Source organism: Hyla sarda, chromosome 7 (genome assembly GCF_029499605.1).
Source record: "Hyla sarda isolate aHylSar1 chromosome 7, aHylSar1.hap1, whole genome shotgun sequence".
Classification (NCBI taxonomy): Eukaryota; Metazoa; Chordata; class Amphibia; order Anura; family Hylidae; genus Hyla; species Hyla sarda.
The window spans coordinates 225,299,023-225,324,947 of record NC_079195.1 but is presented as its reverse complement, the minus strand read 5'-3'; the positions used below and the strand labels follow the sequence as shown (position 1 = coordinate 225,324,947).

Sequence of the window (25,925 nt, the reverse complement as noted above, 5' to 3'; positions counted from 1 at the left end):
TTTAACTCCGATAGGAGACTGAGCTAACAGTAAATCTCTATTTACAGGGTTATATTATCATTCTTGACGCTTTTCTTTAATAATATTATGAATGACTGTATTTTATATCGACGTCCCAATCCTTGTTTGCTTCATTTATGTTAATTCAGGAAAAACATTTTCTTTGTATATGATGACCCATTTTGCAGAGCCTGATAGGAGCGGTTAAGTGAAAATGTAAATGACATCGGCGCTTAGTTTAATGAAGGCGATTAATCAGGCCGCGCGGCTCGTATACGCTCGGCGAGCGGCAGAATTAGATTAATAGATTTAATAAGCAGCGGAAGTAACAGATACATAATTTGGCTATTTTAGATTATTTCTGGATGCTTAGTCTGTAATGTATGTGATGGCTGTCCTTAAAGGGGTACTCCGCTGCTCAGCAATTGGAACAAACTGTTCCGAATTCTGGAGCCGGCACCGGGAGCTCGTGACGCCATAGCCCCGCCCCTTCATGATGTCACGCCCTCCCCTCAATGCAAGTCTATAGGAGGGGGCGTGACAGTCGTCACGCCCCCTCCCATAGACTTGCATTGAGGGGGCGGGGCTATGACGTCACAAGCTCTTGGCGCTGTTCCAAACACTGAGCAGCGGGGTACCCCTTTAATGGGGACCCGGTATAGAGCCATATGGGTATAGGATTCCCTGTTAAGCAATCCAAGGGGATCCCTCCATCTTTGGATCAGCACTGATCAGAATGGGGATGCCACTGTGTATAATGACCTTTGCCCTGGTCCTGATCACATGGGCGCACCTACTGCACCCATGTGATCAGCATGACGAGTATGTTTTTCATGATGCAGCTAGTCCTGTATCTTTAACAAGGCTAAGAAGGCCCAGGCCTAGGGCAGCACTTTAACAGGGGGTGATGGCTGGGGACAGGATTTTTTTTCCCCCTTAAAATCTTAAAGAGTACCTGTCATATCCCACAAAAACAATATTATATGTTACTAAGTGCCTAATCCTGATCATGTACATATAAGATTTATAAGTCTAGCACCTATATTTGGTTTGTCATTCTGTGCTTTGGAGGGGGTGTGTCCTCACTCTGCATGACACCTCTTCCTCCCTGAGTATGCTGTGCTGTGCTGGGTCTCTTCATCCAATCACTGCAGGCTGCTCTGTAACACCCTCCCACCTGTAATCATGGCTTATAAAAAAAGACTACTAGGGGTCCCCATACCCTCCAGAACATAATCCTGTCTGGCTGCACCATCATCTTTGTCCTAGCTAAAGCATAGGCAGGAAGTGAGGGCGAGACTAGCACTCCTCTGTGCTCACTCCTATCCTATCAGACTGCAGCATGGAAACAAAGAGGAGGAGGTTACAGAGCAGCCTGCAGTGACTGGATGAAGCACAGCACAGTTGACTGCAGATTGGTGAATGCATGGTGAGTGAGGTCGGACTCAGTGCTGCCTCAGACACGCCCCCTTCCTGAGTAGTGGATGTCAGAATGAGTGAGCAGCAGAACGGAGGGATTGGTGAGTCAAATACAGAAGTGAGACACCTTAAAAGACATGTAAAGCATCTGCACAACCTAGTGAGTAACATATAGAAGCATTATTATTAGGTACACTTTGAGCTTAATTTGCATAAAACTAACAGAAGACACAATAAAAAAAATCGTATTGTTGTCCCACCCCAGCATGCTACTATTATAATATTTTTAGTTAAAGTGCATCAAAATGAAGAGGTCTGATGTATAAAGCACAAGTGCAGGACCTCAGGGGCGGAGCATGATCTTTAAATCCATGTGTTATGCCCCGCCCTCTCGGGGCCTGCACCAGCCATAACCTTCAATTTCAATTAACAAACAGCTGGATAACTAATATTTTACATCTGCGTTATGGGTGTTCGAGCAACGAGGATCATATATATCAGTGGTCTCCAAACTGTGGACCTCCAGCTGTTTCATAACTGAAACAGCTGAAGGCAAACTGGCTGAAGGTAGTTGAAGGTAGTTTTGCAACAGCTGAAGGCAAACTGGCTGGAAAACACTGATTTAAAGGATATCTGTCTGAATTAGGCTTCTGATGCTAGGATTCCCTTAAGAACTTTAATGAAGATTTGGTCACTGTCCCTTGAAATAAACCTATAATGAAACCTTTGGAGGCCCACTGGCTGTAGACCATTGACATATATGTTACTCGTTGCTCGGAAACCCGTGACCCAAGCAATAAAAACTCTCCGCTAGAAATACTTACCGTTTGTTTTCTCCATCCTTATTTACCTAGCAAACTTCATCCACACAGAAAAATGGGTTAGAACCTAGGAAAAAGTAAAAAAAAAGAATATAAAGATGTTAACTACGGCACTTTGCCTCCGCCACCTGGTGCCCCGCACAAAAAGCTACAGAAGAGACGAAAACCAGCAAACTCACTGCATAAAATCAATGCAATCTCCTCCATTCAGCTTTCACGTATCCCCCCCACCCCCCTCCCTCCCCCGCCTCCGCTAACCTACAAACAACCAGTCGCCGGCGTTCTCGCAGGTGCTTATTTATTTGGGTAAAAAAAAAAAAAACGCTACATAGATGAAAGAAATAAAAAGCGAACGGATGGCGCTACATATGTTATTTCTAAACTCGTTTCGAAATGGAGGACCCCCCCCCCCCCCCGAGCAAACCCCCCTCCCTCCCCAGCAGCTTACGCGTCACGGTGAAAACACATCAGCACGGATGGATACTGCGAGAAAGATTTCACAGGCCGACGCCAGACAACAGCCGCGCGGGCTCGGCAAGCGACAGCCTGTTTATCTGTATCATCAGCACCGGTTTATAGGTCCTAAATTATAAATCTAAGCGCGCGACGGCGCCGCGGTCTCCGGGTATTGATTAACTTGATTTACTGCCTAATGCGTTTGCAAAAAAAAACAAAAAAAAACACCTGCTTTATCTCCGCTCCGTAACTAGATCATTAAAAAACAAAAATATATAATTTGCATATCTTACATAACGTTCACACATAAAAGAGATTTTTTTTATTTTTTTCTCGCCGGCGCCCTCGGTAAATGAGATGCGATTTTACGTGGTCCCCGTGCGTTAACGAATACATAATCTGAGGAGAAGGAAGAAAAACACATTAAGAACTGTTCATTAACGCCATCGCCACCTCCGACGGCTCAGACTGTCATCTGCTTCTGCATTGCAGTCGGTTTAGGATGGAAGAGGAAGAAAATAACACGAAATCCCCGTCGGGGAACGGAGCCATCACATTTTCAGGAAAATGACATCGCCTGGTGTTGACATTGAGGGTTTCTGTACCCTACCTGCAGGTCTGGGGGGGAGGCAGAAGTTTTGACGTTACCTTCTCAGACACATCCGCTCCCATGGCAGGTCAGAGGGGGGAATGTTTACAGCAGAAGACTAAGTGAGCGTTCTCCCTACTAACGGGCTCTGTCAGGTGACCAATGACCTTCGGAGCAAAGCAAATAATTTTTTTTTAGAGCAAGCGGGATACATTTGCACACTAGGCTGAGAAAGAGATGGCACAATTGCAGTGTAAGGCTGCGTTCACACTGAGTAATTCCTCTTGAATTCTCCACTTAGAAATAATTAAAGGGGTACTCCGGTGGAAAAAAATGTTTTTTTATTTTTTATTTTTTATCAAATGGTGCCAGAAAGTTAAACAGATTTGTAAATTAAAAATATTAGAGAGGCTCTTATCACCTAGACAACCTGTGACTCAGGCTGCCCAAATAACACCTATACCCAAGGCGCCAAAAATTTAAAAAATATATAGAAAAATTGGGGCTCAGAGTCATGAATATCAGATACAAATTAATTTATTGATATTAAGATAGTAAGATAATTATCTTAATATCAATAAATTAATTTGTATCTGATATTCATGACTCTGAGCCCCAATTTTTCTATATAGATTTGTAAATTACTTCTATTAAAAAATCTTAATCCTTTCAGTACTTATTAGTTGCTGAATACTACAGAGGAAATTATTTTCTTTTTGGAACACAGAGCTCTCTGCTGACATCATGACCACAGTGCTCTCTGCTGACATCTCTGTCCATTTTAAGAACTGTCCAGAGCAGCATATGTTTCCTATGTGGATTTTCCTATGGGGATAGTTCTGGACAGAGATGTCAGCAGAGAGCACTGTGCTCGTGATGTCAGCAGAGAGCTCTGTGTTCCAAAAAGAAAATAATTTCCTCTGTAGTATTCAGCAGCTAATAAGTACTGGAAGGATTAAAAAAAAATTTTTTATATAGTTTTTGTATAATTTAAGTACTGGAAGGATTCAAGCGGTACTCCGGTGGAAAACTTTATTTATTTATTTATTTTTTTTTTTTTTTTTTTAATCAACTGGTGCCAGAAAGTTAAACAGATTTGTAAATTACTTCTATTAAAAAATCTAAATCCTTCCAGTACTTGCTGACTACTACAGAGGAAGTTCTTTTCTTTTTGGAACACAGAGCTCTCTGCTGACATCACAAGCACAGTGCTCTCTGCTGACATCTCTGTCCATTTTAGGAACTGTCCAGAGCAGCATATGTTTTCTATGGGGATTTTCTCCTACTCTGGACAGCTCTTAAAATGGACAGAGATGTCAGCAGAGAGCACTGTGTTCCAAAAAGAAAAGAATTTCCTCTGTAGTGACAGCAGCTAATAAGTACTGGAAGGATTAAGATTTTTTTTATAGAAGTAATTTACAAATCTGTTTAATCCTCTGGCACCAGTTGATAAAAAAAATAAAAAAAATAATTAAAAAAGTTTTCCAACGGAGTACCCCTTTAAGATAATAAATAAATTAAATAATTTAGAAATCTGTTTGATTTTCTGGCACCAGTTGATTAAAAAAAAAAAAAAACAATTGTTTTCCACTGGAGTACCCCTTTAAAGTTGAGCAAAACATAAAAATAAAAAAAAAATAAAAAAACTCAGAAAAATTTGGGAAACTGGAGAGAAAAAAAATAAGGCAAAAACGACTTGGCGTGTGTAATAATAAACAGCAGACCCGGCCGCAGCGCGTATTATAATAGAACATTGTACAGACACAAGGATCACAGGAGACGTACGCCTGGCTGAGGGGAACCTCCCGGAACATTAGTATGCGCAGAATATTATTCATCTTTCCTATGTTAATGCCTTCAAAGTAACAGACTGCAGACCCTGCATCCGCTCAATGGCTGCGAGCTGAATATTATCTTCAAAAACTGCACGAAATGCGGAATGGAATTCTGAACCGCGGATACAATGTCCCTGGTAGAATAGAGGTATTTTTTTTGTTGTTGTTTTTTGTAAAAGGGGCTTTAGGAATGAAGAGTAGGTAAGAGAAGACGACTGGAGTAATGGCGAAGGGGGGGGGGGGCAGCGCAGCCGCATAATGTCTGGGGGCGAAAAGCAAAAATTATCAATTTATTAAGATAAAGATTTGAAATAAGCGGAAACTGGAAACATGGCGAAGTGATGGCGAAGTGCAATATAGGAAGTATAAACTGCATTCGGGGCCACAAATTATCTGTGCTTTTTCTCCATAAGAAAGTAGATGAAACGTGAGTTATAGGAGAACAAGATAAGTCCATAGACATTATATCACCCCAATCTACAGAAATCTGCGAATTATGCTCCGAAAAAATGTGAATTTATAACAACTTAAAGCACTTATTAAAAAAAACTACAGTTAAAATATAGATTTAACATAAAAAGCTGACTTTGTAAATAGTTCTACTAACACAGACTTATATACTGTATTATACTCCAGAGCTGTACTCACTATTCTGCTGGTGGGGTCACTGTGTACACACATTACATTACTTATCCTGTACTGATCCTGAGTTATATCCTGTATTATACTCCAGAGCTGTACTCACTATTCTGCTGGAGGGGTCACTGTGTACATACATTACATTACTTATCCTGTACTGATCCTGAGTTATATCCTGTATTATACTCCAGAGCTGTACTCACTATTCTGCTGGTGAGGTCACTGTGTACAAACATTACATTACTTATCCTGTACTGATCCTGAGTTATATCCTGTATTATACTCCAGAGCTGCACTCACTATTCTGCGGGTGGGGTCACTGTCTACATACATTACATTACTGATCCTGTACTGATCCTGAGTTATATCCTGTATTATACATCAGAGCTGTACTCACTATTCTGCTGGTGAGGTCACTGTGTACATACATTACATTACTTATCCTGTACTGATCCTGAGTTATATCCTGTATTATACTCCAGAGCTGTACTCACTATTCTGCTGGGGAGGTCACTGTGTACATACATTACATTACTTATCCTGTACTGATCCTGAGTTATATCCTGTATTATACTCCAGAGCTGTACTCACTATTCTGCTGGTGAGGTCACTGTGTACATACATTACATTACTTATCCTGTACTGATCCTGAGTTATATCCTGTATTATACTCCAGAGCTGTACTCACTATTCTGCTGGTGAGGTCACTGTGTACATACATTACATTACTGATCCTGTACTGATCCTGAGTTATATCCTGTATTATACCCCAGAGCTGTACTCACTATTCTGCTGGTGAGATCACTGTGTACATACATTACATTACTTATCCTGTACTGATCCTGAGTTATATCCTGTATTATACTCCAGAGATGTACTCACTATTCTGCTGGTGAGGTCACTGTGGACATACATTACATTACTTATCCTGTACTGATCCTGAGTTATATCCTGTATTATACTCCAGAGCTGTACTCACTATTCTGCTGGTGAGATCACTGTGTACATACATTACATTACTTATCCTGTACTGATCCTGAGTTATATCCTGTATTATACTCCAGAGCTGTACTCACTATTCTGCTGGTGAGGTCACTGTGTACATACATTACATTACTTATCCTGTACTGATCCTGAGTTATATCCTGTAGATCTTTTATTAGAAAAATATAAATCATAACAAAAACACAAAACCAGCACAACTTGGCCATAACTGAAAACAGCAACATGAAATAACATAAACCAAAACTTTACATTTAAAATAAAAGAACATAAATCCTGCCTAACCGGCCAGCCCAGTTTTCCTAACAAAAAGAAAAACACACCTTACATAACCAAATATCTAACAACACACTCACATGCATACTCAACTTACATAACCAAAAAAGAAACATAAAAATAGCACTATTTAGCTGTAACTCAAAAACACCCAGACTTGGGAAAAACACACACTACAAAACACACAGAAAACACAACAAGCACTCCCACTACACACCACCACCCCTTTTTTTTTTTATGTTTTATTTTTTATTTATTTATTTATTTTTTTTGTAAACTATTTTTTTTTTATAATAACACTAATAATAATAATAATAATAATAATAATACTATGCCACACACATGCATCACAGATCCATAAATTTACAAAGGCATAAAGATAAATTAATCTACAACTCAAAAAACACCCAAACTTGGGAAAAATCACATATTACAAACCGAAAACACTCCCACTGCACACCAAATGTTATATATATATATACACACACACACACTTTTTTTTTCCCCTTCCACACACACATATATACATTAGTTTTCTACGTTATCCCACAAGACCTAAACCACAACTGGATACAAAAATTACTACAAAAATAACATCTGGTTCGACTGCCATATCTATCTCTACTATAAACACAATATAAACAATATATAATTCACAAATCAAGATAAAAAAAAAAAAAAAAAAAAAAAAATTAATATATATATTTTTATAATAATTACATGTAATGTACACAATTTATACATATAAACTATATACACTACATACACACCTATTATTATACAGGAAACACACCTAAATATACAATAAAACATCCTACTCTAAACTATCCCTTCACCCACACCACCCGCCCTTCTGTACATGGGTCAGAGTCCACAGTTCTCAATGTCCAGCCACGACTGACCCCTGCCTGGTCCACCAAAAGAAAACCACCACCCACCAAATACACCCACCCAATCTAGAACTCCTCCCAACCAACTTAACCATAACCAACTTTATAACATACATAAACAATATAACCCACACTAGGCCCAAGTTCGGTGCCTGTAAGCCCTTCATAACCTAAACATCGGAAAACAAAACAAAAAGCTATGGTACACATGCATTAGCCCACCACCAGGAAGAAGGATGGCAATCCTGATACATACAAAAATTTACATACTTTCCCTAACACCTCCCTACCTCTCACCCTACCATTATCCCTAAAATAGAAACTGACCCTACTATCACCCTAACCCTGTCCCCTTACATCACTGTCCCTAACCAAAACAAGGGTACTCTACCCAGAAGGTCTAGTACCTAGGGCACATCAAAAGAAAACCCTCTCCATAGGAGAGAAGCCCTACTGGTACCAAGACTGCCATACTCCAAAGACCTGATCTTCCCGAGGTCACCGGTGATATTCCTACAGACCTCCACCTCGGAGAGGACTTTACGCTGCGTAGACACTAAACACCGTGCGTTCCACGTGTGGTACCTAATCACTAAGCTAACTAAGAATAAAGTGCCCCGGTCTCGACCACCCAGGTTCCTGAATGCCCCATAAGCCCACTCCGGGTAGGTAAGGCCGGCAAGTTGACTCCAGCCAATGGAAGCGCCCACCCTGTTGTAAACCCCTATATTAAAGGGACAATGAAGGAGGAAATGGTCCATGCTTTCCAGCATGTCCACACACTCTTCTCGGGGACAGTCCCGGTCATCAGATCTCCTACACTTCAAATTGTCCCTCACATATAGCTTCCCCTGAAAGCAGCGCCAGGCCAAGTCCCAAAACTTCTGGGGGATCCTTTTCATGTTTAAAAGAAACAACCCCACCCTCAGATCCTGACCTGGGCAGTCCCTGAGCACCAGAGGCTTCTGGAAGTGGGTCAACAGAACCCGTTTGTCAAGGAACTGCCTTGACTGGGTCCTGATCTCCCACACTCCCAGACCCCACCGACGTATCGCCTTCAGAGTCGGGGTAGCGTAAGCCGGAAGATATCCATGGGGCGTACGGAGGTCCTTCACTTGCCCTCCTGTCTCCCATTCCTGGAAGAAAGGCCGAAACCATTCCCTGCAGGAGAGTACCCACGGAAAAGCCCTCTCTGACCAGAGGTTTGAGATGTTGGCTTTCAAGAAGGTGTTTGTTAAGAACACCACAGGGTTTACCATAGATAAACCCCCTAGTCTCCTCGTGCGGTACGTAACCTCCCTCTTGACTAGGTTCATCCTGTTCCCCCATAACAGTTGGAAAAACAGGCTGTAGACCCTAGTGTAGTAAGCCTCTGGCAAGATACATACGCTGCCCAGGTAGATAAACAAGGGGAGCAGGTACGATTTGATCAGGTGTACCCTTTCCCTGAGGATCATAGACCAACCCTTCCACTGGTTCACCTTCTGAGTGGCATCCTGGAGCTTACCATCCCAGTTTTTGGTGGGATAATCATCCTGGCCGAATGTGATGCCCAAAACTTTTGCTGATTCTTGGGGCCCCGGAAGGGTGTCCGGGAGATCAAATGTGGGATCCCCCCCTCCCAGCCAGAGACTTTCACACTTATCCCGGTTGATCTTAGACCCGGAAGCCTCCGAGTAGCGGTCCACCTCTGACATCACCACATCGACCTCCCCCCTCGAGGAGACGAAAATGGTGACATCATCAGCGTACGCCACCACTCTCTGGGCGACATCCGGCTCCGCCAGACTCATCCCGACTCCCGCCAACGGTCCACAATCTACCCTCCGGACGAAGGGATCGATTGCGAACACGTATAACAGCGGGCTCAAAGGACAACCCTGACGGACTCCGGACCCAACCGCAAAAGAGCGGCCAGACCAACCGTTCACCAGCGGGAAACTCTCTGCCCCTGCATACAAGATCTTGAGCCAATTAACAAAAGTACTCGGTAAGCCATATCTTAGAAGGACGGACCAGAGGTAGTCATGGTTCACCCGATCAAATGCTTTTGCCTGATCCAAGGACAGTAAGTACCCCTTCCAGAGACCTGCACTGCTCCGCTCCACTGCCTCCCTGACACTGAGGACAGCACTTAACGTGCTTCGGCCTGGAACAGAGCAGTGCTGGGCCCCCGAAAGGAGTCGGGGTGCAAAATCCACCAACCGATTAAACAGTATCTTGGCCAGAAGCTTCCTGTCCGTATTGAGAAGAGCTATGGGCCTCCAATTCTCAATCCGGCTAGGATCTTTACCCTTTGAGAGAAGAATCAGGGCTGACCTCCTCATTGACCTAGGCAGAGTGCCCGAGGAGAGACACTCATTGAATACCACAGTCAAGAGGGGAGCTAAAGACTCCTTAAAGGTCTTGTACCACTCGGATGTTAAGCCATCCGGACCTGGCGACTTCTTGGGGGCAAGCCCCTCGATCGCCAGTCTCACTTCCTCTTCCTTAATCTCTTCTGCCAAAACGCCAAGAGAGGGGTCTACCCCTGGCTCAGGAATGGTTTCAGCCAGGAAAGCCGACATCTTGTCCCGATCTAGATCCTTCCTCCCCAAGAGGTGCAAGTAGAAGGATCTGACGACCTCCAGGATCCCTGATCTGGACCGATTCAGAGATCCCGTACTATCAATCAGTCCTGAGATGATTTTACTACTCACTGACATCTTGCAGTTTCTGTAAGGGTCGGGCGAGCGGTACTTCCCAAAATCCCTCTCAAAAACCAAAGATGCGTGCCTATCATACTGACACCTCATCAACAAGGACTTCACTCTGGAGATATCCTCCCGGCTACCTCCAGTCGAGACGAGAAGCTCGAGTTTCCTCCTCAGACCCTGATACAGGCGATACCTGTTCAGGGACCTGAGGCTCGAGAGCTGGCGGAAGAACCCCGCAACCCGCTTCTTGAATATCTCCCACCACTCTGACTTACTACTACAAAGGTCCAGTAAAGGTACCTGACTCTGAAGAAAATCCTCAAAGGACTGTCTTATCTCCACTTCCTCCAGGAGGGACGAATTCAGCTTCCAATAACCTTTACCCATCCGGGGGGTCTCTGAAACATTCAAGGAAAACAAAATCATATAGTGATCAGAGAACTCCACCTCAACCACGGACACTGCGGAAGAGACGGCTTCCTCCTTTAAATAAAACCTGTCTATCCTAGACCTGCAGCTACCTCGATGATAGGTGAAACCCGCGTGGCCTGAGGGGCTCCGGATGTGGGCGTCCTCTAGGCGAGCTTCCCTAACTATATTATTGAGAGCTATGCTATCGTAAGCCAGCGGACCATTGGAGCCTCTCCTATCTTGGGACCTTGTGACAGTATTGAAGTCCCCTCCAAAGATCACTTGCCGGCTAGTAAAAAGGAAGGGCTTGATCCTCATAAAGAGATCTTTGCGGCCCCACTTGGTTTGTGGGGCGTAGATGTTAATGAGCCGGAGCTCCTGTCCCTTCATGAGGACATCTAAGATCAGGCACCTCCCCATTTCTAACTCAATAACCCGTCTGCATTCAACCGGAGCGGTAAAAAGGACCGCCACCCCACTATACGGCTCAGCCGCAAGAGACCAGTGGGAGGGCCCGCACCTCCACTCTCTCCTGGCTTTTACCAGAGAGGCAAGATCTGACAACCTGGTCTCCTGCAGATACAAAATATCGGCTTCAACACGGCCGAAAAAATCAAAGGCTGCGAATCTAGCCGTATCAGACTTTATGCTGGCACAGTTAATAGATGCCAGCGTCAATGGGGTGAGTCCTGCCATCATGGGTGATTGAGTTAGACGGCCCTAACCCCCTCATTTCTGTCTTTTCTTTACCCCCTCATCCCCAGACGAGGAGGCTTCTTTCTCTTTTAGCCTTTTTTTAGACTCTGATTGGTCCATTTTTGAATCCCCATCTCCGTCTGGCTCTGGTTTGGCCCCATCCCCTGAGGAAATTGCCCCATCAGGACAGGGCCCAGTTCCCCCCGGAGGCTCCCCCACTTCAGGTACCCCATCCTCGACCACCCCCTCCAAAGAGGGGGAGGAGATGTCATCAAGGACAGAGAACCGGTTAGACAGATCAATCAGAGGGGGGGCAGGTAGGCTTCCGCTTGGGACCTGGTCCGTAGCACAGGGACTAGAGGGCTCCGACCTCTTCTTTCCCCTTTTATTGCCCTTCTTTTTTGGCCGCTCTTCACCCTCCTCATCCACACTTTCAAAGTGGGAGGAATCGGAAAGATCGGCCTTGCTGCCCTCTTCTCCACAGATTCTCCTCGCTTCCTCCTCCAGCACATTTTCCTCCAGGGCCTCAGCAGTTTCAGGACTAACCTCTGGAGCAGGGTCAGAAGCTACCCCTGCCACATGGGAACTCTCCAGTTCCCTGCTCCTTCTGCGATTAGCCTCCCGCCTCAGCTTGGCGGGACTTTTCCTCTTCACTGACCCTGTTGCACCTTCACCCGCACTCGTGCCCTCCCCAGCTGAGGCAACATTACTGCTCTCCCCAGCCAAGGTGACAGTTGCCCGGGCAAAAGCGCTAGGACAACGGCTGAAAGGGGTCCTAAGACACCACACAGATGACACCTGATCTGCCTACAGGATGCGGCAAGATGACCTACCCCACCACACAGAGCACAGACCTGCACGGTACAGGCTGCTCTAAAGTGAGTGGGGCTGCCACACCTGTGACAGACCTTGGGCTGCCCCTGGTAGAAAACTTGGATTCTGTCTCTCCCAAGAAAAGCAGCTGATGGGATGTGGGCAACAGTGCTCCCCGAACGCTTCAGTTTGACGGAAAACGTCCAGGCCCCAGACCAGATCCCATGTTCGTCATAGTTCTTTTTTGGCATGTCCGTCACATCCCCATATCGGCTGAGCCAGGTCATGATATCATAGCAAGATAGTGACTCGTTACGTGTCAATACGGTCACTTTCTTGGCCAGATTCTGACGGGATATCGCCTTTACGGCGAAATCTTGCCAGCCGGGCTCACTCTTCACCACCTCATAGTTCGACCAGAAGAGTTCCAAACCCTCCGGCCGAACGAAGCTGATGTCAAATTCGGAAGTACCGTAGGGGTGGATCAGGGCAAAGATGTCACTTGCCCTGAATTCCATCCGGAGGAGGAGCTCAACCACCTTACCCCGAGGCGGACATGCATCTTCGCCCCTCCACACTAAACGGACCACATTCCTACGGCCACTTTCCTGCCCGGATGTCGGGAGGGACCAGACCACCTCCCCGTTTTGTTCTCGGAAGGCGCCTAAGCCGTGTCTTTCTATCCAAAAAGACAGGTCAACCTCACCCCTCCCCTCTACCTGGATCGACCTGTCTTCCCTACGTAGAGCCTCCAGGAGGCGCTGTTGCAAGTGACCCCCAGAGCCAGATGGAGATGGGGATCCCCCTGATCCCCCGGCAGTGACTCTGGCATAGCTTCTGGGAGAAGCAGCCACTACCGGGGGGGCAGTCGAACCAGGACCTGACCCAGATCCCAAACCAGGACCCTTGTTCTTAGCTGAGGTGTCAGTCAAACCTCTCTCTGGCATTCCACTACCACTCCTCACCTGCATTCCACTTGCACCCCTCTCTTGCACTCCACTTACACCCCTCTCTTGCACTCCACTTGTACCCCTCTCTTGCACTCCACTTGTACCCCTCTCTTGCACTCCACTTGCACCCCTCTCTTGCACTCCACTTGTACCCCTCTCTTGCACTCCACTTGTACCCCTCTCTTGCACTCCACTTGCACCCCTCTCTTGCACTCCCCTTGCACCCCTCTCTTGCACTCCCCTTGCACCCCTCTCTTGCACCCCACTTGCACACCCCTCATCCACACTGCTACTACAACTCCTCCCATGCGCACTACCATAACTCACACTCTGCACATTACCATTTTTCCACACATTTTTGCTCTCACTTTCACTCTTGCCTACACTCTGTATATTACAGGCTGGGCTGGCTGGGTCTATTGCATTATGTATAAGCGTCGCCGGTTTCAGGACTAAGGTTGCATTTCCAGTCTTCTGGGGTGCAGACACAGGCTCCGCCTCTGATATGGATGGCACCGCCCCCTCACACGAAGTCATGGATTTTGGCAGAAGCTGTCCCTCCGGACGCACTCCTGCCCCGCCTACTGCAGCTGACGTGCAGGGAACCTCCCCCTTTACAGGTGAGTGCCCCGCAGCGCCAGAAACGGTACCAACCGCACATAGGGGACCGCCCCCTGAACCACCAAGGTCTGGTGCCCGGACACTCCCCCCCCTCACAGGGGAGTGCCCTGCAGCGCCAGGACTTGTACCGCTCACTTCAACCCGGGGACCGCCCCCTGAACGGGAGAAACTGCCGCCATTTTCTGGTGCCTGGACACCCTCCCCCCTCACAGGAGGGTGCCCTTTATTTTCTATAGCACCCGCGGACATTTTGGGTGCACTACTGTATCCCCCATGCTGGCCCCGCTCCACTACAGAAACGGGGTCTGGCAGATTGGGGGACCCAGCACCCTGAACTGACTTCTCAGCCAGCCCAGACTTCTGGAGGGGAGAAAACACAAACTTTATCTGCCCTTCAGTTTTTTTCCTCTTCTTGCCCTTTTTTTTATTCCTCCTCTTCTCCTCTGGGCCCAGATCTTCTCCAAAAGAAAAATTTTCCAGACGGGTGGGGGACTCCTGCATCACAATCGCCCGCAGGAGACCCCCATCCGCCAAGCCGCTGCCTTCACCACAGTCACTGCCATCACCGTCCTCATCCTCGCTGGAGGGAGGTAAGGCCACCTGAGCTGCCATTATGTAGTCCTCACTCAGGGTAAGTGGGGGGTCAGGGGCAACATTGGTGGCACCAACAGAACCCATGTCCATATCCCCCCCACTCACATTGCCCTCCTCACCTCCATCACCTTCCTCCATCTCCTCCTCCTCGCTCTGGCAGTCATCATGCTGTTTTTCTGAACCTCTGGAGGCACGCATGTTGGAGAACCTTTCCTTATTGATCAGTTTCTCACTGAGGAATCCAGCTCCAGCCACAATGTCCGACCTCAGCTGCACCAGATCCTCCACCTCTTTCTTTAACGATCTCACCTTTGCAGTGAATGCTGCTCTCTTGGTCTTGGCTGCTGTATCTGCCTGGTAAGACACAAGCTTCAGCTCTTCCCTCAGGCCTCTGAGCTGTTTGCCGAGTTGCTCATATTCTGCCATCTTAGCCTGGATTCTGGATCCGAAGGTAGCCAGGGATTCTCTGGGCCCTTTTACTCCCCATTGCTGGGGTTCAGAGGAACCAGACACCTTAGCCTTTCCTGCACTCCTTTGCCTGGAGACACTTTTGCTGGAAGCTTTGCAGCTTCCAGCAGGGGATGGGGGAGGGGGGGGGATGTTGTGGGTCCTGGCTGAACGCCTCACCCCATCCTGGCTACTGGCCGTCGCATGCTCCCTCACACTCCCAGCCGGCCATAAACGGGGAGTGGATGATGGAATTCTGGGGTCCATAGCAGGAAAAACCTACCCAGGCGCCTGCCACACACCTGGGTAGGGGCGGATGAAAACGCTGCTTCACTGGAAGTCTCTGGAAGTCACAGGAGCTCAGACACACCCAACCTCTCTCCAGAGCTGTACTCACTATTCTGCTGGTGAGATCACTGTGTACATACATTACATTACTTATCCTGTACTGATCCTGAGTTATATCCTGTATTATATTCCAGAGCTGTACTCACTATTCTGCTGGTGAGGTCACTGTGTACATACATTACATTACTTATCCTGTACTGATCCTGAGTTATATCCTGTATTATACTCCAGAGCTGTACTCACTATTCTGCTGGTGAGATCACTGTGTACATGCATTACATTACTTATCCTGTACTGATCCTGAGTTATATCCTGTATTATACTCCAGAGCTGTACTCACTATTCTGCTGGTGAGATCACTGTGTACATACATTACATTACTTATCCTGTACTGATCCTGAGTTATATCCTGTATTATACCCCAGAGCTGTACTCACTATTCTGCTAGTGGGGTCACTGTGTACATACATTACATTACTTATCCTGTACTGATCCTGAGTTATATCCTGTATTATACTCCAGAGCTGTACTCACTATTCTGCTGGTGAGGTCACTGTGTACATACATTACATTACTTATCCTGTACTGATCCTGAGTTATATCCTGTATTATACTCCAGAGCTGTACTCACTATTCTGCTGGTGAGGTCACTGTGTACATACATTACATTACTTATCCTGTACTGATCCTGAGTTATATCCTGTATTATACTCCAGACCTGTACTCACTATTCTGCTGGTGAGGTCACTGTGTACATACATTACATTACTTATCCTGTACTGATCCTGAGTTATATCCTGTATTATACTACAGAGCTGCACTCACTATTCTGCTGGTGGGGTCACTGTGTACATACATTACATTACTTATCCTGTACTGATCCTGAGTTATATCCTGTATTATACTCCAGAGCTGCACTCACTATTCTGCTGGTGGGGTCACTTTGAACATACACTACTTATCCTGTGCTAACCAGGAATCCGGATGTGAACAAATATTTAACCCTATCCACTGATCTATATTCTATAAAGTGATGTCCAAATAGTGGACATCCAGATGTTGCAAAACTACAACTCCCAGCATGCCCGAACATCCTTAGACCATTTTTTTCCAAACCAGTGCTCCTCCAGCTGTTGCTGTTGCAAAACTACAATTCCAAGCATGCCCGGACAGCCAACGGGAGTTGTAGTTTTGCAACAGCTGGAGATCCGCACTTAAACACTATGTATACACATCAAATTCAAGTTTGCGAGCGAGGAACCCATTCAGGGGGGCGATGGAAACAACTGAGTGCTGTACTCGGCTGCCTATGTGACCCCCATAATGGAGAATGCTTTTTACTGCAGTGAGGAGGAACGAGCGACTCAGGGCCCCCACTATAAAAATTGGCGGCATCTCGGCGACAGACTCTGTCAGATTTCCCCATAGCAACCAATCACAGCTCAGCTTTTGTTTTTGCTGAGCTTGGTAAGATGTAAAAGCTGAGCTGTGATTGGTTGCTATGGGGAAATCTGACAGAGTCTGTCTCAGACAGATTGATAAATCTGGGTCTATGTGTGTTGCCCATAGCAACCAGTCACAGCTATGGGAAAATCAGACAGAATAATATTCGGGGCCTAAATGTGTTTACTAGAGTCCTGCTGCAAGGATAAAGGTCTCCAGAGAAAGGAGTACCTAAGTTCTAAGGTAGCATTCAGGAGAAGTATTCTGGGGCCCAATTGCAAAGGAAAACTGGGCATTGCTTGCCTCATGGTCCTAAGTTGGACAGTTCCTCCAGGATAACACAGCTGTATCTAAGCAAAGTCCATATAAGTAAGTGGAGGGGAATTGTGCACATTTACCCCGGTTCACCCCTGTGGACCCAGAACTTCAGACTGAAATCACAGATTATACGTCAATTTTTATGTAGGTTCGAGCAGGTTTTTCGGCGATGTATGGATCTCAATTACATTTCCTTCTGAAATGAATGGGAGACGTTTTTCATGCAGTAAAAATGCTTTATACACGGAATAGACTCATATTTTGAGGAAGATTCATCAAACCTCTGAAGAGGAAGAGTGGAGCAGTTGCCCATAGCAACCAATCAAATAGCTTCTTTCATTATTATAAAGGCCTCTGAAAAATTAAAGAAACAATTTGATTGGTTGCTATGGGAACTGCCCACTCTTCTTCTACACAGGTTTTAATAAATCTCCACTTTTGTGCATTTTTTTGGTGTGGATGTGTGATGTCCCAGTACGGGATATGCTCCAACAGTCCTGTCAGGTTGAGTCTCTGTACGTCCTCAGGGCTCTCCTGCAGTGTTCCCCCATAATGTGAATAGGTTGTATATTAAGTGCAGAGGACCTTTGAAGTGGGTCACATGATTATGTTTGTCACATGTTTAAGTCATATGTTTGTTACCCAAAGAACTCCAGATGACCAGGTGACCCGCAGTTGGCCTATGGGCTCCTTGCTCAGCCCCCCTTTATAAGAGGGGGAGGAACTACAATCTCTCTCTTGTGTTTCACTTTCTGCTGAGGTCAAGTCCAGTCCAGACGTCTCAGGGTCAGTGTCAAGTACATCTGGAGGCCTCAACCTAAATCGCAGCCACAAGTCAATAAGTCAAGTCATCTTTATCTGCTGTCATCATCTTCTTCAGTCAAGTCAAATGTAGTCAGCGTGACCTGCACCTATAGTCTCTCAAGTCAAGTAACCCTAACCTGGTCTTGGACTATTATTTGCCCTGCCTAACCTAGGACTAGCGGTTTTACCTTCAGGTGGTTACATAGGCAAACCACGCCCTGGTGTCACGAACACGAAGGGGTTCATACCATCTAACCCTGGGCAACACCATCTGCCCCTTACACCTTACATCACAACCCATGGCTCACCACAGATGGGGCTTTAAAGTGATACATAATATAAATTGCTGAACTCGATCTGGTCATATAGATGCAAAATACCGCAGTCTTTAAAGGGGTACTCCGGTGCAAAACAATTTTTTTTCATATCAACTGGTGCCAGAAAGTTAATCAGATTTGTAAATTACTTCTATTAAAAATCTTACTTGCAGTACTTATCAGCTGCTGTATGCTCCAGAGGAAGTTGTGTAGTTCTTTCCAGTCTGACCACAGACACCTCTGTCCAGAGCAGGAGAGGTTTGCTACAGTGATTTTACTTCTACTCTGGACAATTCCTGACACGGACAGAGATGGCAGCAGAGAGCAATGTGGTCAGACTGGAAAGAACTATACAACTTCCTGTGGAGCATACAGCTGCGGATAAGTACTGGAAGGATTAAGATTTTTTTTTAATAGAAGTAATTTACAAATCTGCATAACTTTCTGGAGCCAGTTGATTTGAAAAGAATGAGTTTTCCACCGGAGTGCCCCTTTAAGGGGTTAATTTACCGTGCTCTGCCCTGTTGTATGGCACCTGATATCTTGCAGATGTCGACGTGGTAGAGCGAAGTTTTATATACAGACTCCCTTGAACAGAAGCCAGATTTCGTTTTAAGGGATATACGATTTGGTTACCTGTGCCAAGCTGTACAAAGCATCGCAAAGATACCACGGTCTGATGTGTATAAAATGGCGAAAAAAGGGGGGAAAAGTCCACGGATCTGCAAATATACAGACAGCTCTCCCATGGGGGCCTCTGCAAACACCACTGCGGAATACTATTTTCTTAAAGTTATAAATGGGGTCTTTATTCCTCATGTAGACAAAAAAAAATATAGAAGTCTGTTTTTTTTTTTTATTATATATTTGCAGTGAGTTGTTCCTTTTTGGAATTTCGGAGGCACCCATAGGAAATGCCTTCCAAACAATGTTATACGTATCTGGACTCAACTGGTCAATTCCACTGATAATTCCTTCATGTATATCAGTGTTTCCCAACCAGTGTACCTCCAGCTGTTTCAAAACTATAACTGAGTGAGACGTAACACCCCACAGGTGTTTGATGACTTTTCTATTTAAATTTTTTCACAAAAATGCTGGTTTGTCCCCAAATTTTACATTTTTAAAAGGGGTAGAGAAAAAGCCCCCTGAAATTTGTAACCCCATTTTCTTCTGAGTATGGAAATACCCCATATGTGGATGTAAAGTGCCCTGCGGGCGAACTACAATGCTCAGAAGGGGAGGAGCGCCATTAGGCTTTTGGAGAGAGAATTTGTTTGGAATAGAAGTCGGGGTCCATGTGCGTTTACAAAGCCCCCTGTGCTGCCAGAACAGTGGAAACCCCCCACATGTGACCCCATTTTGGAAACTACACTCTTCATGTAATGTCATAAGGGGTGCAGTGAGCATTTACACCCCACTGGGGTTTGACAGATCTTTGGAACAGTGGGCTGTGCAAATGAAAAATAAAATTTTTCATTTTCACGGACCACTGTTCCAAAAATCTGTCAGACACCTGTGGGACGAAAATGCTCACTGTACCCCTTATTACATTACATGAAGAGTGTAGTTTCTGAAATGGGGTCACATGTGGGGGGTTCCACTGTTATGGCACCATGGGGGCTTTGTAATCACACGTGGCCTTCTCTTCTGAGCATTGTAGTGCACCCGCAGAACAGTTTACGTCCACATATGGGGTATGTTCTTACTCAGAAGAAATGGGGTTACAAATTTTGGGGGCCTTTTTTCCTAGTTTCCCTAGAGAAAACTGAAAAACACCAGCATTTTTGTAAAAAAAATTTATTTTTTTTATTTTCCCATCCAACTTTAACGAACATTCGTCAAACACCTGTGGGGTGTTAAGGCTCACTATACCCTTTGTTACATTTCGTGAGGGGTGTAGTTTCCAAAATGGGGTCACATGTGGGTATTTATTTATTTTTATGTCAGAACCGCTAGAAAATCAGCCACCCCTGTGCAAATCACCAATTTAGGCCTCAAATGTACTGTACATAGTGCGCTCTCACTCCTGAGCCATGTTGTGCGCCCGCATTTTACTTCCACATATGGGATATTTGCGTACAAATAATTTGCGTTACAAATTTTGGGGGTCTTTTTTTCCTTTTACCTCTTGTGAAAATGTAGGAGGCAACAAAAGCATGTTAGAGTAAATTTTTTTATGTTTTTTACACTAACATGCTGGTGTAGACCCCAAGTTTTCCTTTTCATAAGGGGTAAAAGGAGAAAAAGCCCCCCAAAATTTGTAATGCAATTGCTCCCGAGTACTGAAATACCCCATATGTGGCCCTTAACTGTTTCCTTGAAATATGACAGGGCTCCGAAGTGAGGGAGCGCCATGCGCATTTGAGGACTAAATTAGGGATTGCACAGGGGTGGACATAGGGGTATTCCACGCCAGTGATTCCCAAACAGGGTGCCTCCAGCTGTTGCTAAACTCCCAGCATGCCTGGACAGTCAGTGGCTGTTTGGAAATGCTGGGAGTTGATGTTTTGCAACAGCTGGAGGCTCCGCTTTGGAAACACTGCCGTATGAGAAGTTTTCACTTTTATTGGGGGGGGGGACACTGTACGTGTGTGTGTATATGTAGTGTTTTACCCTTTATTTTGTGTTAGTGTAGTGTAGTGTATTTAGGATACATTCGCACTGGTGGGGGTTTACGGTGAATTTCCCGCTAGGAGTTTTGCTGCAGCTCAAACTTTAAGTAGCAAAAACAGGAACTCCAATGTGGTGACGGGATTGAGAGCGCAGGACAACCAGGTTAAAGGAAATGAGGTTTATTCACCTATGATGCAACGCGTTTCACAGACTGCTTCATCAGGCCTGATGAAGCAGTCTATCTGTGAAACGCGTTGCAGCTCCACCCTTCGTTATAAAGGGGGCTGAGCAAGGAGCCCATAGGCGAGCGGCAGGTCATCTGGTCACCTGGTGCTCTCTGGGTAACAAAACATGTGACTTGAACATGTGACAACATTATCATGTGATTAACTCAAAGGTCCTCAAAGGTCCTTTCCACCTAATACATATAACACAATGGGGAAGACGCTGCAGGAGAGCCCTTAGGACACAGAGGGACTCAACCTGACAGGGCCTAAGTACTGTACGGGATTATATTCCGTACTGGGACATCACAACATGAATGGAGGGGTCTTTGCGTGACGTCACGAAGGGGCGTGCCACGATCAGACATCTTATCCCCTATGCTTTGGAGATCTTTGGCCGGATAACTTCTTTAATATTTTGGCGGGAAATCCCTTTACATTTTGATTGATGATAAATCATCTCATTGTAACGTCTTGTTTCTTATTCCTAAGTCATGGATCGTTGTTATGGTTCTTCTTGGTATTGGTGCGCGGGCATTGACAGAACAGGCTGGCTGACGTGCCCGCTCATATTTGGTGACCCTGTGAAGCCGTGAGGTGTATTCCATTTTCTGTAGTATAAGTAATGTCCAAAGGATAGGGGATAAGATGTCTGATCGCTGGGGACCCCCGCAATCTAGCATGCAGCACTCACCTGTAAGTACTGCCGGAAGTGCTGGAGGTTCTCAGTCTTTTGCCTCCCGACCACGGGGACGGAGTATCGTGATGTCAAGACTCCGCCCCCGTGTGACATCACGCCCCGCCCCCTCAATGCAAGTCTATGGGAGGGGGTGTAATGGCCCTGTACTGTGACATCACTGTGTGCTATGTGATGGCCTGGGGTAGTAGGGTATGGGGAGTGTAGCTGTGCGGTGACTAAAGGGTGCTTGTTAACCCTTGCTATTCGTGATGCCAGGGCGAGGGCTCCTCAGTAATGCTTGTCCTACCGCCACCCTTCCCAAGAGCGATAGGGAGGTAGATAATAATGGAATGTCCACAAACGGAGATTTTGCTGAAACAGATGTAACTTTTACTGAAGATTTTATGCAAGCTTCATAACCGGAACAGTTTCTATACTTACAAGCTTTCTTTGGAGATTGACAAAGGTTGGGACTTTAGCAATTTAGAGTCTTTAGGATGATATGCGCTGTTTCACTGGATTTAGGGGATTTAGTTGCGGTCCAGTAGTCACGCTAGATTTAGCGGGGAGTAGTTTAGAACTAACGGTTTTAGTTCAGCTGAGGCCGGTAGGTTTTTCAGGCCAAGCGTGTCTTTGCAAGTTGCGCAGATCCATCCTGCTAGTCCGGCATCCACGAGAGCAGCAACCCAAGAGAGCGATAATTGGCTACAGCTCCCTTATATGGGCAGGGGCTGGACTAGTGCTAATTGGTCCAATACTGATGTCAATCACCATTACAAAGGATCATGGGTAACACGTGACCCAAGGACCTCCAAAGGTCCTCCAACATACCATAGAGGATATTTAACATGGTCACATGACCGAAGGTCCTGCGACGCTAAACAAGGTAAGTACTATACATTATATTAAATATACATTATTATCAAATATATATACGTGTATTAACATTATAGAAGAAGAGGCGACTAGGGGCTGTCCCACCTGGGGGACCCTACCTGAGCGTAGTTACTCTGACTTTGGGGACCACCACACTAGGTACGGTATGTAATACGGTACCAAGACACCACAGAATTATCCCTGTTCATTAGGAAAAACTAAATAATAATTTCTAAACTATACGCTTGCTGTTGAAGATGGCCGTGGGGGAGTGGGACCAAATTTCAGGTTTCGCTATGGGGCCTTATGGTCATTTGTCCCTATCCAGAACTGCTAATAGGCAGGACAAGTGTTGGTCACCACTATACACAGTACAGGACCCTCCCTTCACTTGCACTGGCTCTCCTGGCTTCTTCTTACCTCCCTAATAAATAATTACAAATTTGAAACTTTTTACCAGAGTTTCCCTTTAGGAATAATTTAAAGGGAAAGCTGCAGAACCTCTTACAATTTGGATTCATAGTAGTCAGCGAATGTCAGTGTTTGTCAACCAGGACGCCTCCAGCTGTTGCAAAACTACAACTCCCTGCATGCCCGGGCAGCCTTCGGGCTGTCCGGGCATGCTGGGAGTTGTAGTTTTGCAACAGCTGGAGGCACACTGGTTGGGGAAACACTGTAGGCGAAAACAATCTCTGGACAGAAGAAGAGGTTCTTTTGTTGCCATTCCAGAAATAACTGCGCCCTCACTGGGAATATTTGTTCGTTCTGATCTCTTTCTCTTCCACACAGGAAATTGATGTAATGAGTTTCCAGTATGGTGACTGCACGACCCGGACAATCCCTTCTGCTCCACATCTTCTTACCGCGTGCCTCCAGCTGTTGCAAAACTTCAACTCCCAGCATGCTGGACAACCTTTGGCCAGTGTTTCCCAACCAGTGTGCCTCTAGCTGTTGCAAAACTACAACTCCCAGCATGCCTGGACAGCCTTTGGCTACTGTTTCCCAACCAGTGTGCCTCCAGCTGTTGCAAAACTACAACTCCCAGCATGCCCTAGATAGCCTTTGGCTACTGTTTCCCAACCAGGTGCCTCCAGCTGTTGCAAAACTACATCTCCCAGCATGCCCTAGACAGCCTTCGGCTACTGTTTCCCAACCAGTGTGCCTCCAGCTGTTGCAAAACTACAACTCTCAGCATGCCCTAGGCAGCCTTTGGCTACTGTTTCCCAACCAGGTGCCTCCAGCTGTTGCAAAACTACATCTCCCAGCATGCCCTAGACAGCCTTCGGCTACTGTTTCCCAACCAGTGTGCCTCCAGCTGTTGCAAAACTACAACTCCCAGCATGCCCTAGACAGCCTTTGGCTACTGTTTCCCAACCAGGTGCCTCCAGCTGTTGCAAAACTATAACTCCCAGCATGTTAGGACAGCTTTTGTCCAGTGTTTTCCAACCAGTGTGCCTCCATCTGTTGCAAAACTACATCTCCCAGCATGCCTTAGACAGCCTTTGGCTACTGTTTCCCAACCAGTGTGCCTCCAGCTGTTGCAAAACTACAACTCCCAGCATGCCCTTGATAGCCTTTGGCTACTGTTTCCCAACCAGGTGCCTCCAGCTGTTGCAAAACTACATCTCCCAGCATGCCCTAGACAGCCTTTGGCTACTGTTTCCCAACCAGTGTGCCTCCAGCTGTTGCAAAACTACAACTCTCAGCATGCCCTAGGCAGCTTTTGGCTACTGTTTCCCAACCAGGTGCCTCCAGCTGTTGCAAAACTACATCTCCCAACATGCCCTAGACAGCCTTCGGCTACTGTTTCCCAACCAGTGTGCCTCCAGCTGTTGCAAAACTACAACTCCCAGCATGCCCTAGACAGCCTTTGGCTACTGTTTCCCAACCAGGTGCCTCCAGCTGTTGCAAAACTATAACTCCCAGCATGTTAGGACAGCTTTTGGCCAGTGTTTTCCAACCAGTGTGCCTCCATCTGTTGCAAAACTACATGTCCCAGCATGCCCTAGACAGCCTTTGGCTACTGTTTCCCAACCAGTGTGCCTCCAACTGTTGCAAAACTACAACTCCCAGCATGCCCTAGACAGCCTTTGGCTACTGTTTCCCAACCAGTGTGCCTCCAACTCTTGCAAAACTACAACTCCCAGCATGCTGGGAGTTGTAGTGTTGCAACAGCTGGAGGCACACTGGTTGGGAAACACTGCACTGGATGTTGGATGCTCGCCCAGTATGCGATTGCTTCTCTCCACGCCTAATGTCAGATCAGATGGGAGAGAATCCTGGACAAACCCTTTTGGGCTCCGCGTTAATGAATTAAGCAAAACTAAAGTGAACAAAAAAAAAAACATTCAGGAAATACTTTGTTTAACCCCATTATTCCAGCGGGCGAAGCCGGATTATCAAATTTTATGAATTTCCGAAAGTAAGAGAAAAAGTCATAAAAGAATGTGTAATACGTCCTAGTGCGGGGACCTCCAGGATGGCAGCCAGTAATAAGAAATGCTGCAGTATCATTAGATCGAAAAGTGTCGCAACGTAAAAAGAGATGCTTCTAAAAGGCGATCCCCGCGACAGAAGATTACGTCGTCTCGGAGGCAGTGATGTTATGTAAGAAGGTTTATTGACATATACAGTAAAATCTCTTTTAGCGAACGCCTCCCAATAGCGGACAGAATTTTATTCCCCGGCAGAGTCCCATAAGACTTAAAGGGGTACTCCGGTGCTCCAGCGTTCTGAACATTTTGGTCTGGAGGATGTGATCGTGGTGTCATGACCACGCCCCTTCACGATGTCACTCCACGCTCCCTCCATTCATGTCTACGGGAGGGGGCGTGTCTGCCGACACGCCCCCTCCCACAGACATGAAAGGAGGGGGCGTGGTGCGATATTGCTAGGGGTGTGGCCGTGACGTCAAGACCACTGCCACAGGAACCCGGTGTTTGTTTAGAATGCCGGGTGCTGCGGGTGATCAAGGGGGCGGGACCTCCGCAATCAGACATCTTATCCCCTATCCTTTGGAAAAGGGATAAGATGTTTGGCAGCGGAGTACCCCTTTAATGTATTTGCACCCTCCGAATAGGGAACATTCAAAATAGTGGACAAAACATTCCCAATAGGGGACAAAACACTCCCAATAGGGGACAAC

General features: G+C 46.1%; 1 protein-coding gene across 2 annotated transcripts in view; it reads right to left on the bottom strand.

Annotated features, from left to right (window-relative positions):
* The window catches only part of KANK4 (KN motif and ankyrin repeat domains 4), a 154,744-nt gene that overhangs the window by 72,847 nt on the left and 55,972 nt on the right, over nucleotides 1-25,925 (bottom strand). The window contains exons 1-2 of one of the 2 annotated variants that reach the window (XM_056532891.1): nucleotides 3,345-3,381; nucleotides 2,244-2,307 (exon numbers count right to left, since the gene is read on the bottom strand). In XM_056532891.1, coding sequence (XP_056388866.1) covers nucleotides 2,244-2,259 — 16 coding nt within the window. In that variant the 5' untranslated portion in view covers nucleotides 2,260-2,307; nucleotides 3,345-3,381. Of the gene's footprint in view, nucleotides 1-2,243; nucleotides 2,308-3,344; nucleotides 3,382-25,925 lie in introns of those variants that run through there. The other variant, XM_056532890.1, reaches the window with a different exon arrangement.